This window comes from Hippopotamus amphibius, chromosome 12 (assembly GCF_030028045.1).
Source record: "Hippopotamus amphibius kiboko isolate mHipAmp2 chromosome 12, mHipAmp2.hap2, whole genome shotgun sequence".
In the NCBI taxonomy this organism is placed as follows: Eukaryota; Metazoa; Chordata; class Mammalia; order Artiodactyla; family Hippopotamidae; genus Hippopotamus; species Hippopotamus amphibius.
The window spans coordinates 38,787,473-38,798,932 of record NC_080197.1 but is presented as its reverse complement, the minus strand read 5'-3'; the positions used below and the strand labels follow the sequence as shown (position 1 = coordinate 38,798,932).

Here is an 11,460-nt window from a genome sequence, read left to right as displayed (position 1 = left end):
CGAAAGTTTTATGTCTTACGGTTTCTTCAACTGCGATCTGGGGTGTTGCCTGGCTGGCCTCCTCGGCTTGTTTCCAAAAGAGGATGCTGCACCGAGACTTGTGAACAATGATGCATCGCTAACAGAGATGAGCAAGGTGTGGCCCTGGGTTCATTCCCTGAGGCTCTAAACTTTTCCGAGACGCCCCCGGGGCGGCGGCGCAGCCCCAACCAGCATTCGCCTCCCTACCCTGCACAATCCCGAAGCGGCCCCACCCACCCGGGTCCGCCCACCAGCCCCGCCCACTCAGCACAGACCACGCCCCTCCGACGCCCTTAAGATGGCCCCGCCTCTTGCGGCCCCACCCCCTCCTGCTCCGGCCCCGCCCCTGGTTTTGGCCCTGCAACGGACGGCCCCATTGCCTTGGGCCCGCCCACTCCACCGACTCTCCCCTCCGGCCCCGCCCCAGAGTTCGGCCTCGCTCCTGGTTCAGGCCCCGCCTCCCCTGGCACCGCCCCCGGCCCCGCCCCGGGCCCTGCCCTCCGCTTGCCGCCCCCGGGAGCCGCCGCGGCGCCTGCAGGCCCGGAGGAGTGCGGCGCTGGGGCCTCCAGACACAAAGAGCGGCCGCGGGACGCGGGTGGGAGAAGAGCGCCCGCCCGCGCCCTTGGCCTGCATGCGCGCGGGCGGAACCGGAGACGCCCTCCGCCCAGGTGAGCCGGCCGCGGGGCGTGATTGCGCATCTGGGGACGCACAGGGCTGGGCTGGTAGGGACCAGGTGCCGGGGCCCCGCGCCTCGCCTCCGCCTCCGGGCCTGGGGGCTCCTCGGGAAGTCCGGCGGGAGCCCGCTTCCCCTGAGGACCTGGAGCGGGGGGCGGGTCCGGTAGAGCCAGGCGCTCCGGGACCTTGGCTCAGGTGGCCGGCGGGCAATCGGCTGGGGTCGCGAGGCGGCCGGGCCCTTCCTCTGGGCGGCTGCTGGCGTCCAGGTACTGCTTGGGATGAGCTCTCAGATCCCCCCACGATGCCGAAGCTCTAGGACCTACCTGCTTCCTTTTGCTGTATTACGAGTTTGCACATGGAAACACTGTTAGAAATGCGGACTCATCGCTCTGGGGCGGAAAAGTCTGCTGCGAGTTTTGTCTGTCGTGAGTTGTTTGCAGAAGCAGCGCTTTCCTCCCGCCAGTGCGCTCAGTCTCAGTCCCATAAATCGAGCTGATTAGTGGGAGCTCCGTGTAGGGCTGTGTATTTTGCATAGGATGGGAGTGAAGGAGGTCACTCGGTTACTCTCTGCTTCTGCAGATTTAGGCCAGGCTGTGGAACAGGGAGGGGTCGGGGGCAAGAACTGTGGAGCTGGAGGGCTTGGAGGGTCGAGTGATGCTCGCGGTCCCCTCGCCAACAACGTGGATAGGACGGAGCGACTCGGAGCGACGGTGAGCTGCTCCTTAGAGGCTGCTGCTGTGATTTCCAGGTTTTCCGCATTGGACTTAGGATACTTTTAAAAGCAGAAAATTAAAGAAAAAAAGTTAATGGTGGTTAAAACTGGGCGGTTAAATTGAACACTAAGCCAGCAGCCTCTCAGTTTTATGAAGCGAGGGAAAAAGTGTATATTAAAAAAAGCTAAGGCAGTTAGGGAAGCGGCTACCACCGTGCTGTCCCTTTTCTGTTTGAGTTACACATCATCCTTAGTGGTTTAAGCTATTACAGATTGAACTGGTCTACATTGTCAAATAACAGTGGGACGTGTGTTTTTATATATAGTTCAGGTTCAATAAAAAATAGAGGATAATCGTTTTTGCAGAGTGATAAAATAACAAGCTATCTCCAAAGAACCTGAACTTCAGATAACATTTTACATCATCAAATTAGAAAGAGAACACTTTATAGAGAAGTTAGGGTTTTAACATTTTTTTAATTGAGGAGTTTATTTTTTTACTTATTTATTTTTTTGGCCACGTCCCTTGTGGGATTTTAGTTCCCCTGAACAGAGATTGAACCCATGCCCCCGGCAGTGGAAGCGCAGAGTCCTAACCACTGGATCGCCAGGGAATTCCCTTCTATTGAGGAGTTGATATAAACTTTGATGGAAAGCTGTTTTTCTCTAGCTCATGTTTACCCCAGACATTGTGGTTTTCAAGGCTGCTTGGAGGTGGGTGAGCTGTGCCATTGCTAATGCCACGCTGTGAATCCCTTAGTGGTAGTGTGTCTTTGGTTCTGTGTCCTTAGTCCTTGTAAACGTCTGGTAATGAGAAATAAAGTAACAGAAGAGTTGCAAAGTTTTAACTGTAAGTATTCAAGGTTTTCAGATCCTGACCTTTTTTTTTTCTTTTTTTAAAAATATTTATTTATTTGGCTGCAGCAGGTCTTAGTTGCGTCACATGGGACCTTCGTTGTTGCAGGCAGCATGCAGGATCTTTAGTTGCAGCATGCAGGATCTCTAGTTGCGGCATGCTAGATCTAGTTTCCTGACCAGGGATCGAACCCCGGGTGCCCTGCATCGGGAGCACGGAGTCTTAACCACTGGACCACAAGGGAAGTCCCCAGATCCTGGCCTTTTATGATGAGTGGCTTTAGGTGCTGGTTATTGGATGGTTCATTTCATGTCTCTCTCTTTTTTTTTTTTTTTTTTACTACCAGAACATCGCATAAATTTGTTTCAGATGTAACAGCACTGTTAAAATCAACAAGTTTAAATCTTAACTGCACAAAGTAAACTTAGCTATTTAAGTATTTTTAAAGTTATTCCCTCCAAAAAACTGAGGGAGCTTTTCTTTTCAACCCCACACACCATGGTTTCCCAATAGTTCTGTTTTTGGAGGACTTTCAGTTGATGAGTAAACTGCTTTGGGGATATTTCAGAACTTCTTCCCCCAAATGAAAACTAATCTGGACAAATTATATATTGCATAGATTTCTCTGCAGATTCTTTTCTTTAGAACCTAAATGTAATTACCATACAATATAATTTTTACCTATTTGCCCCACAGAAAAAACTACCTGCCATGAAAAATATGATGGATATATCCTGTGATCTTCCAGTTAATAGAATTGTTTTACCTCAATGATAATTTTTATCAAATTTCAAAATAACCAACTCAACATGGGACATTATTTCAGTCTTTACTGACTCTTAGGCACATCACCTAGTGCCCAGCTTCTACCTCTTCTACATCCTCTTCCTCTGTAAGTGGATGGAATTATTTCATGTAAGTTTGATGAAGGGCAATTCACCCTTTACAAACACAATTTAGGTTAAAGTCAGTGACTAGTGTGGAAAAAGAAAAACTAAAGTGACAGGGAGCCTATACACTCAATTCAAAATTCAATATTTTTTCCTCTATAAATAATATGTACTTAATTGTCATGAGGCATCCATTCAGTTTTCATTAACCACATTTAGGGATACATTCATAGGACTGATTAGATAGTCCAGGTGAAATGGTTATAGAAATAGAGGCAGTGTCATCTCACAAAACTCATTTGTATATCGAAATCTATTTCGATATCTGAAGTTCACAAAATGTTGAACTCTTCAAACTAATTATGCCTTCTGTAACTCAAGTACTCTTCTCTTGGCAAGAGCAAGTTGAAGCTTATCCATGAAGGTAAAGGTGCTTAATGCTAAACTTTTCTTCTAAGCTTAGATTTGGACTGCTTAAGAAACTGATACCCAAGAAACCAGCGTGGTATTTCTTTTTCTTTTTTTTTTTTGTAGTTAATGCAAACTTTATTTATAAAAGACTCTTAAATTAATTGTATCATGCCACAGCATGGTATTTCTACATTTTTACTATCTTAAGATTAGAACCGTATAAACTCATTCATCAACTATCTTCCTTTTCTGTATTATTCTTGGCACTCAGCTAAAACTCTTGAAGTCTATTGGACCTTGTATTTTTACATTCTCAAATAAGAACTTAAGATTATAACGTGCATAAACATTGTGTAAAATAATTTTGTCATTCAACATATTTGAAGAGATGAAACTTTTATGCCAGAACTTACGTAAGAGGATAAATATTACGAACCAACCTTCCTTTTAAAGTCAAATGACAGAACATTCAAGCCCCGTGCGTTGTTTTAAAGTCTAATGAAAACATTTCTTGGGCCACCAGTATTGGCAATGTAGAAAATTTTAAATATTGGAAACGGGATTATGGAGGAAAACATGAAAATTTCAGATGTCTTCTATCCTACAAAAAGTTATGGACCCGTCAAAGCCACTCCCTGTGTGCCAGGAAACAACCTGGCATAAACCAGTCCGGTCAGTAGAGGAAGTCACAGTGACATTTGCATTATTAACACTTCTAGACTTTTACTTTTTCCAAGTATAGAAGCAATACATTTAACAATTCCCCTCCCTCAAATCCTTAAACTCAATATCACAGGCACAGAATGTAAACAAATCTGGGATGTTCTCCAACAGATAAGCAATAGCACAGCTATGTTTTTCTCAAAAATACTGTCTAGATATTCTTTTCCTCTAAAATCAAATGCTCAGTGGCCACACATCTAACAGTCTGCATTCGCTGACATTAAATACATTTATTGTGCCACAAGTCCATCTAAGCTTCCTTTGAGGTGTTTTTTAATATGTCCAAGAGACAACACCTGCTTCCGTTTTATTTAGGGGGCACTGACCTATAAGGACATCAACTCCATTTTTAAGATTTGACTAACTATTGTGGGTTTACGGAAGAAAAAGGACAGGAGGGAAAAAAAGCAACTCACAACAAACCTCTTTAGGTCAGTTAAAGGCCATGTCTGTAGCTGGGATATTAAAAAAAATTAATCTCACCAGCCCACACTCTAAAAGTTAATGCCACTAGTAACAGTCAATGGCAGGAAAAATAAACCTGCTGACAGCCAGACCACTTATTAGCAAAAAAGCAGTTGAACGCCAATACTGAGACCAAAGTGGAACATTACGGACTCAGACTGCCCCACCCACCCTCAGCCACCAGTGAGGAAGGAAGAAATAACTGCTTAACAGAACAAAATAAGCCTCCTATTTCTTACAAGGATAACAGTGGTCCAGCTCCTGAGATAATACTCACAAAAGGTGGAGTGAAGGCAACGTATAGGGATTAGTATCCCACAAAATCTTGAAAAACCCAAAGTACCGCAGACACACGAAACTTATCTATGAGTTAGAGAACAAGATGTCGCCGCTGCTGCTTTTTGTCCTTTGAAACATACAATATTTTGTAGGCTCTGCCCTTCAATGTGAAAGCAGGACGTTAAAAAAAACAAAACAAAACTGAAATTGACACTCACATTTTGGGGACCACATATCTTACCTGTGAAACTGAACAGATCAATACCTTCTCCTTCCTACAATCAAACCACCTCACAAAAATAAGAAAGCTAAAAGAATCCATGCATGATTAGTAAGTCCTTAAAAGTTTAAAACTTTTAGAGGAAAGGGAAGGAAGTTTTGAAAGGAGGAAGAACAAGAACAAGGAAGGGGGAAAGCTTTAAAAGAAGGGGGGGAATCAATGGGCCTCTCTTTTATTTGGCGACAGCAAGTGCAAGAAAGTTCATCTGTAATTTGTTCAGGTGTCTGTCTTTTGCACGTCTGGGTTCTGGCCAGAAGGGACTTTGAGGTTTTTCTGCAGCACATGAGCATCTGTGGGCTCTGCCCTCTTATAGTAGTCCTTCTTTGTCTCAGGAATCTCAAAGCCAGACTTTTTGTAGAAGTCAGTTGCAGACTCATTGCTGATCTGGACATGCAGATAAATGTTGTCAAAACTGCCATCTTTTTCACAGATATTTAAGACATGATTTAACATTTTAGTTCCTATTCCTAGCCTTCGGTATGGTGCCAGGCATCCTAGCATCATGATGTAAAGTTGCTTCTGATTCTGTGAGTGATCCACCCTACAGCATATGGCACCTCCTGCAGTATCGTTGAAATAGGCAAGTTTTGCTAGCTCGCCAACCTCCAGCACATTCTTGTAAAACTTGTCATTGTAGCTGACTGGAAAGATGACCTGGTTTAATCTCTTCAACTGCTTAATATTGTGTGGTGTCACATCTCCTGGCTCGATCCGGCTACCTTTCATCTTCTCCGCCTGCTGAGGCCGTTGTTACCACCCATATCAACGCTGTTGTTGTCGCCACCCTGAGCTCTCCGCGCCCTCAGCTCGGGCCACTCAACCCCACAAGCTGGCCTTCTCGCCTAGGGCAGGGAGCGGGGCGGGTGACGGAGGCCACCCGTTTCGTGTTTCTTGTGGGTTTTTGCTTTTGTTTTTTTTTTTTTTTTTTTGGACGATCGCACATGTGGCATTTGGGACTTGGGGCATGTGAGAGAAACCTCTGACCACATTCTTTCTGCCTTGGACACGTAACTTTGGATCTTGCCACAAACAGTCCTTCCCTGACTCAAGACAGGTCTAGAAGAAGGAGGCAAAAACAGTGTCTGGCGTGGCCTTGAAGTGGAAGTTTCAGAGGTGGAGTCGGGATGTGGCATGGCTTCTGGAAGGAGCAGTGCCCTCCAGCCTGGAACGGTGTTTCCAGTGCCCTGGACACTTTGCTGTCTGATTCTGTGGTCATTCCTTAAAAGGCTGAGCAGCTGTGGCTGTAACTGGACTTTAGATTTGGGCTTAGCTTAGTGCTTGGCTTCAAGTACAAATTAGGAATTCAGGCTCAAGGCCAGCAGTTTGGTTAATCACAAGCAGGAGGCCAGAACTTTGAGTCAGACTCCACCTGGAGCTATTTGGAAGGTGGTGGTAGCAGAAGGCTTTCCTTCCCCCATCCTTGAGGTAACCTTGAGCCCCCTGGTGAGACCTCTCCACCAGAGGATTCTGGCTGTTGACGTCTCTTGGTTTGTGAACCATGGGACAAAAGAGTCCTCTGGAGCATTCTGTATTTTTAACCTCTTGATGGAAGTTGGAGCTTGCAACTGCTGCTGGTGGCTGCACTTTTCTCTCTCTCTCAACCCTGGATTGTCCTTCCTTAGACTTCAAGGGATGATGCCATCTCGTTTCTCAAGACTGGTACGTAGTCGCAAATGAACCGAAGCCCTGAAGGTGCTGGCACACAGCAGTTTTTGTGAGTTGACTGTTATTTTGTATTTCATGAAAGGAAACTGGCAAATCCCTGTGTTGTGACACATGCTGTTATAACCCGGTTACCGTGTTTTGGGATCTGCTTTAAGTTAAGATTGTGGTATGTTGGTGTTTCTCAAAATGGTCATCGTTTATTGTGATTGTTAATAGACCTGAAGGTAAATCAGTCTTCACAATCTCTAGGTTTTTAAGTTTCCAGTGAAGAATTTTACCTTTGTAGGTATGTATCACTTATGCTTTTAGCTGTCAATGATGGAAAACCCAACTCAATCTTGGCTTGAGCAAATAGAGGTCCCAGAAGGAAAGTACAGGTTTCAGGATGGGTGGTGCTGGTGGCTGAAGCAGCCTCTGGGGCCAGGTCGACCCTCTTCCGAACAGTGTCATGTTGGTGGTGGCTGTCCCATCCATATCAGGCTTCCGTGGCTTGCTTTAAGAATGAGGAGTAACATGCCTGTTGGCCTCCGGGTCATTTGAACTGGTCACCGGCTGGGAGTGGACTCCCCCTTCATCTGCACCAGGTCCTCCACTTCCCTGCCACTACTCCCTGGAAGCGGGATGTGTGGGGGCTTGGGATGGGGCAGGCTTTGGGTGCCTGGTCACGGGAGGGCTTGTATGGCTCACCACACAGGTGGCGTGTCCCCGGTACCTGGGCCCCATGCAGGATTCGTGCACCGGCCGAGCTACTGTCAGAGGGAGCCCTGGTCTCCCAATGATCTGTGTTGAATTCTGGCCGAGCCCTCACTGTGGGCCAGGCTCTGTTCTCAGCACTTTGGGTAAATTCCTTTGGGTGGTGCTCACAGCAGTCTGTACCATCTCAAAGACTGGTACCTCACTGCCTCAGTAACAACATCGGGTTTCTTTACATTAGAAAGAAAATGGGAAAAAGCTGTAACTTATAGGATCTGTCTAGATGTGCAAAGTGCAGAGCAAGAGTGGAATTGTCCACCCAAATTCTGTCTGTGAGCAAGAGTGAGGATGGCTTAATAAATTGGACTTGGACTTCCTTGGTGGTGCAGTGGTTAAGAATCACTGCAGGGGACATGGGTTCGCTCTCTGGTCCAGGAAGATCCCACGTGCCACGGAGTAACTAAGCCTGTGTGACACAACTACTGAGACCACGTGCCACAACTACTGAAGCCCATGTGCTTAGAGCCTGTGCCCTGCAACAAGAGAAGCCACTGCACTGAGAAGTCTGTGCACTGCAATGGAGAGTAGCCCCTGCTTGCCACAACTAGAGACAGCCCGTGTGCAGCAACAAAGACCCAACAAAGCCAAAAAAAAAGAAACTCAAAACCTTTATTTAAAAAAAAATAAATAAATAAATAGAGCTTTGCCTCCTGTGGGCCTCTTGGGCATGCGTGCCCTCTGAGGTAACCATGACAACTAATGATAACAGCAAAGAATCTGATTCTGGGAATGGGCTGAACCTCTGCCAGCCCCCACTCGGAGCACAGTGGACTGGTCCTGCCAGGGCGGACCCGTAGGAGTGTGGTTCACACGGGGCCGTGGGGTTGTTCTCAGGGTCACAGATGACATGAACATAAGAGCCAACATCAAGTAAAGTAATGAAACATGCACTGGCTTGGAGTTTAGTTTCAGGGTGCAGGAATTTTGTAAACAGTTGTAAATTCTTTAAAAACCGACTAGGCAGTCTGCTTAGTGGAGAAATTGACGAGCAGGCTGTCACACCCCAGAGAGAGCTCATGGTCTCTAGAGCATCTCCACTTGCACAGTACTCCGGCGGCCTGAGGAGGGAGGTACTGGGACTGTCCGTCCACATGGCCTCCTGGCTTCTGGCTGCATTCATGGAAGTGAACAAAACCAGGCAAAAGCGGGCAGCATCACCAGTTCCCCAGCCTTGAACCAGTGGAGACTCCTCCCCTCACACCGAGGAGGATGCATGACCCTGTGATAACAGAGAAGGCGGTGCCTTCTGCCCCAGGGGAGTGATTCCTCTGTGCTGACTGCAGCCCGGCTGGTTCGCTCCCTGGGCCCAGGTGACTCATTCTGTGGTCTGGCTCCGGTGAAGTCACCGCTCTCTGAGGATCTAGAGGAAGAAAGTGACAGGGCGAGTTTGCCCCCTGACAGGCCAGAAACAATGCGCAATTTCTAACCCCCCCGCAAGCTACATTAATGGCCTATTCTCGCTGCTGGTAGCACTGCTCAGAAAACCGCTTCTAACAGGGTGTTTGCAGGGTCCTGCGTAATTCAGACTTAGCCAGCCCTGCTCTGTGGCAAAAGAGTAAAAAAAATAGCTTATAGTTCAGGCAGCAATGTGGCATTAAGATTAAGCAGTTCTTGATACATTTTAAATTCTTTTTGAATTTTCATTATTTCAAATTGTACACATGAAATAAGACTTTGCCCTGCTGTGGATGCCCCTTAACTAAATAACCAAAGTTAAGGTCACAGTTAACCTCCTGATAAGAGGTACAGAGAAGGACACCTTGCCTGGGGTATTTCGTCTGTAACCTGAATCTCATCGTGCGGAGACCTGAGACAAACTACATTTGAGCCACATTCTATAAAGTAACTGGCCTGTGTGCTCTTCAGAACTTTCACGGTCAAGAAACACAAAGAAAGAGGAACTATTGCAGTTGAAAGAGTGCCAGAGGATCTGACAGCTGATTACTGTGTTTGACTGTGGATTGGATTGGGGGTGGGGGTAACTAGAAAGGACATTATTGGGACAGTAGACAAAATTTGAGTGTGAAGGTGTATTGGCCAATAGTATGTTAGCTATGTCACATTTTTGAAGTTTGATCGTCGTGCTGTGACCATGTCCTTGAGTTTGTAAATACATATGGAAGTACTTAGGGATAAGAGGGCACAAAGTCTGAAACTCAGTGGGGGAAGGGGAGAGAGGGAGGGAGGGAAAATGATCGCAGGGACATGATAAATGGGGCAAAGTGAAAACAATTAATTGGTGAAGCTAGCTGGGTAAAGAGTATTGGAGAATTCTTTGTATTGTTCTTGCAACTTCTCTATACATTTGAAATGATATCAGAATAAAAAGTTACAAAAACAAATGTCCACCCTGGGTTTACTGCAATCTAAATACCTCCACCAGTAAAAGCTTACAGTATTTCATCTTTTCTTTTCTTTTTTTTTAAACCTTTATTGAATTTGTTACACTATTGCTTCTGTTTTATGTTTTGTTTTTTGGCTGAGAGGCATATGGGATCTTAGCTTCGTGACCAGGGATTGAACCCGCACCCCCTGCATTGGAAGGTGAAGTCTTAACCACTGGACTGACAGGGAAGTCCCGTATTTCATCTTTTCTAAGGCGCATTTTTTTCATCTTGTAATTTGGGGTACCTCTTCTAATCAGTGCTTTCTTAGAGTTCATTGTGTCAGGTTTTGATGTCAGCTTTTCTTTCTTAGTCATTTGTCTTAGAATCAGTGGCATCGTGGATTTGATGAAATATGGTATTCTCTCTGGCTTTGTTGTCTGAAGAGGTGGGAAAAAGAAGACAGCGCTTCGAGTAGCTTCGTGTGTAAAGTTTTGCTCACACGAAATTTTGCTCAGCTTGTGTCTTTGCTCCAGGGGAAATATCCAGCTGCCTTTGCTCATTTCCACCTCCGTGCCTGCTAGATATTTCAAACTCAACACATTCCAGGCTGGATTTCTGTCTTCACCTCCACCACCCCGAACTGCTCTTCCTCTGGGTTTCCCATTTCAGAGAGTGGAAACCTGATTTTTAGCTAGAGTTGGTCCATAATGGCCCCATGGGAGGAGCTCAGGAACCTGTCAGTGCTTACAGAGATGCGATGGGTGTGTCCCAGTCTCCCTGGGACAGAGGCTGCCTTTATTTTTTAAATTTCTATTATCTATCTATCTATCTATCTATCTATCTATCTATCTATCTATCTATCATCTATCTATCTAATTTATTGGCTGCACTGGGTCTTCGTTGCTGGGCGCTTTCTGTAGCTATGGAGAGGGGGGCTACTCTTCATTGTGGTCCTTGGGCTTCTCATTGTGGTGGCTTCTCATTGTGGAGCATAGGCTCTAGGTGCACAGGCTTCGGTAGTTGTGGCGTGTGGGCTCAGTAGTTGTGGCGCACGGGCTTAGTTGCTCCGCAGCATGTGGGATCTTCCCGGACCAGGGCTGGAACCTGTGTCCCCTACATTGGCAGGTTGATTCTTGACCACTGTGCCACCAGGGAAGTCCCAGGAAGACTTTTATATTAGAATCATTCAAATAGCCAGTTTCCACTAGGCAGACCCAGCTCTGAGCTCCTGCAGGTGTGTAGCCAGCTCCTCTGCTTCCTGACTCCCAGCACTTCTTCCCAGGTCTCTTTCCCGTGTGGGGTCCACTTCCTGGGTGAGTCAGGGTGGGGTTGGTTGTACACCAGATGCTAGCAGGCTCCACCAGGAGTGGGTGTGTTTTATAGAACTGGCTGTGCCTGGCGCT

General features: G+C 46.4%; 2 protein-coding genes across 5 annotated transcripts in view; one reads left to right on the top strand and one right to left on the bottom strand.

Moving 5' to 3' along the window:
• The first annotated feature begins 541 nt into the window (after positions 1 to 541).
• Positions 542 to 11,460, top strand: part of NINL (ninein like) — a 103,849-nt gene continuing 92,930 nt past the window's right edge. For 3 of the 4 annotated variants that reach the window (XM_057703264.1, XM_057703265.1, XM_057703263.1), the window contains exon 1: positions 542 to 689. In XM_057703264.1, the coding sequence (XP_057559247.1) occupies positions 653 to 689 (37 nt within the window). In that variant the 5' untranslated portion in view covers positions 542 to 652. The remainder of the gene's footprint in view (positions 690 to 11,460) is intronic. The other variant, XM_057703266.1, reaches the window with a different exon arrangement.
• Positions 5,529 to 6,038, bottom strand: LOC130832987 (N-alpha-acetyltransferase 50-like). Its single transcript, XM_057702143.1, has one exon. The coding sequence runs from the start codon at positions 6,036 to 6,038 to the stop codon at positions 5,529 to 5,531; it is 510 nt and encodes a 169-aa protein (XP_057558126.1).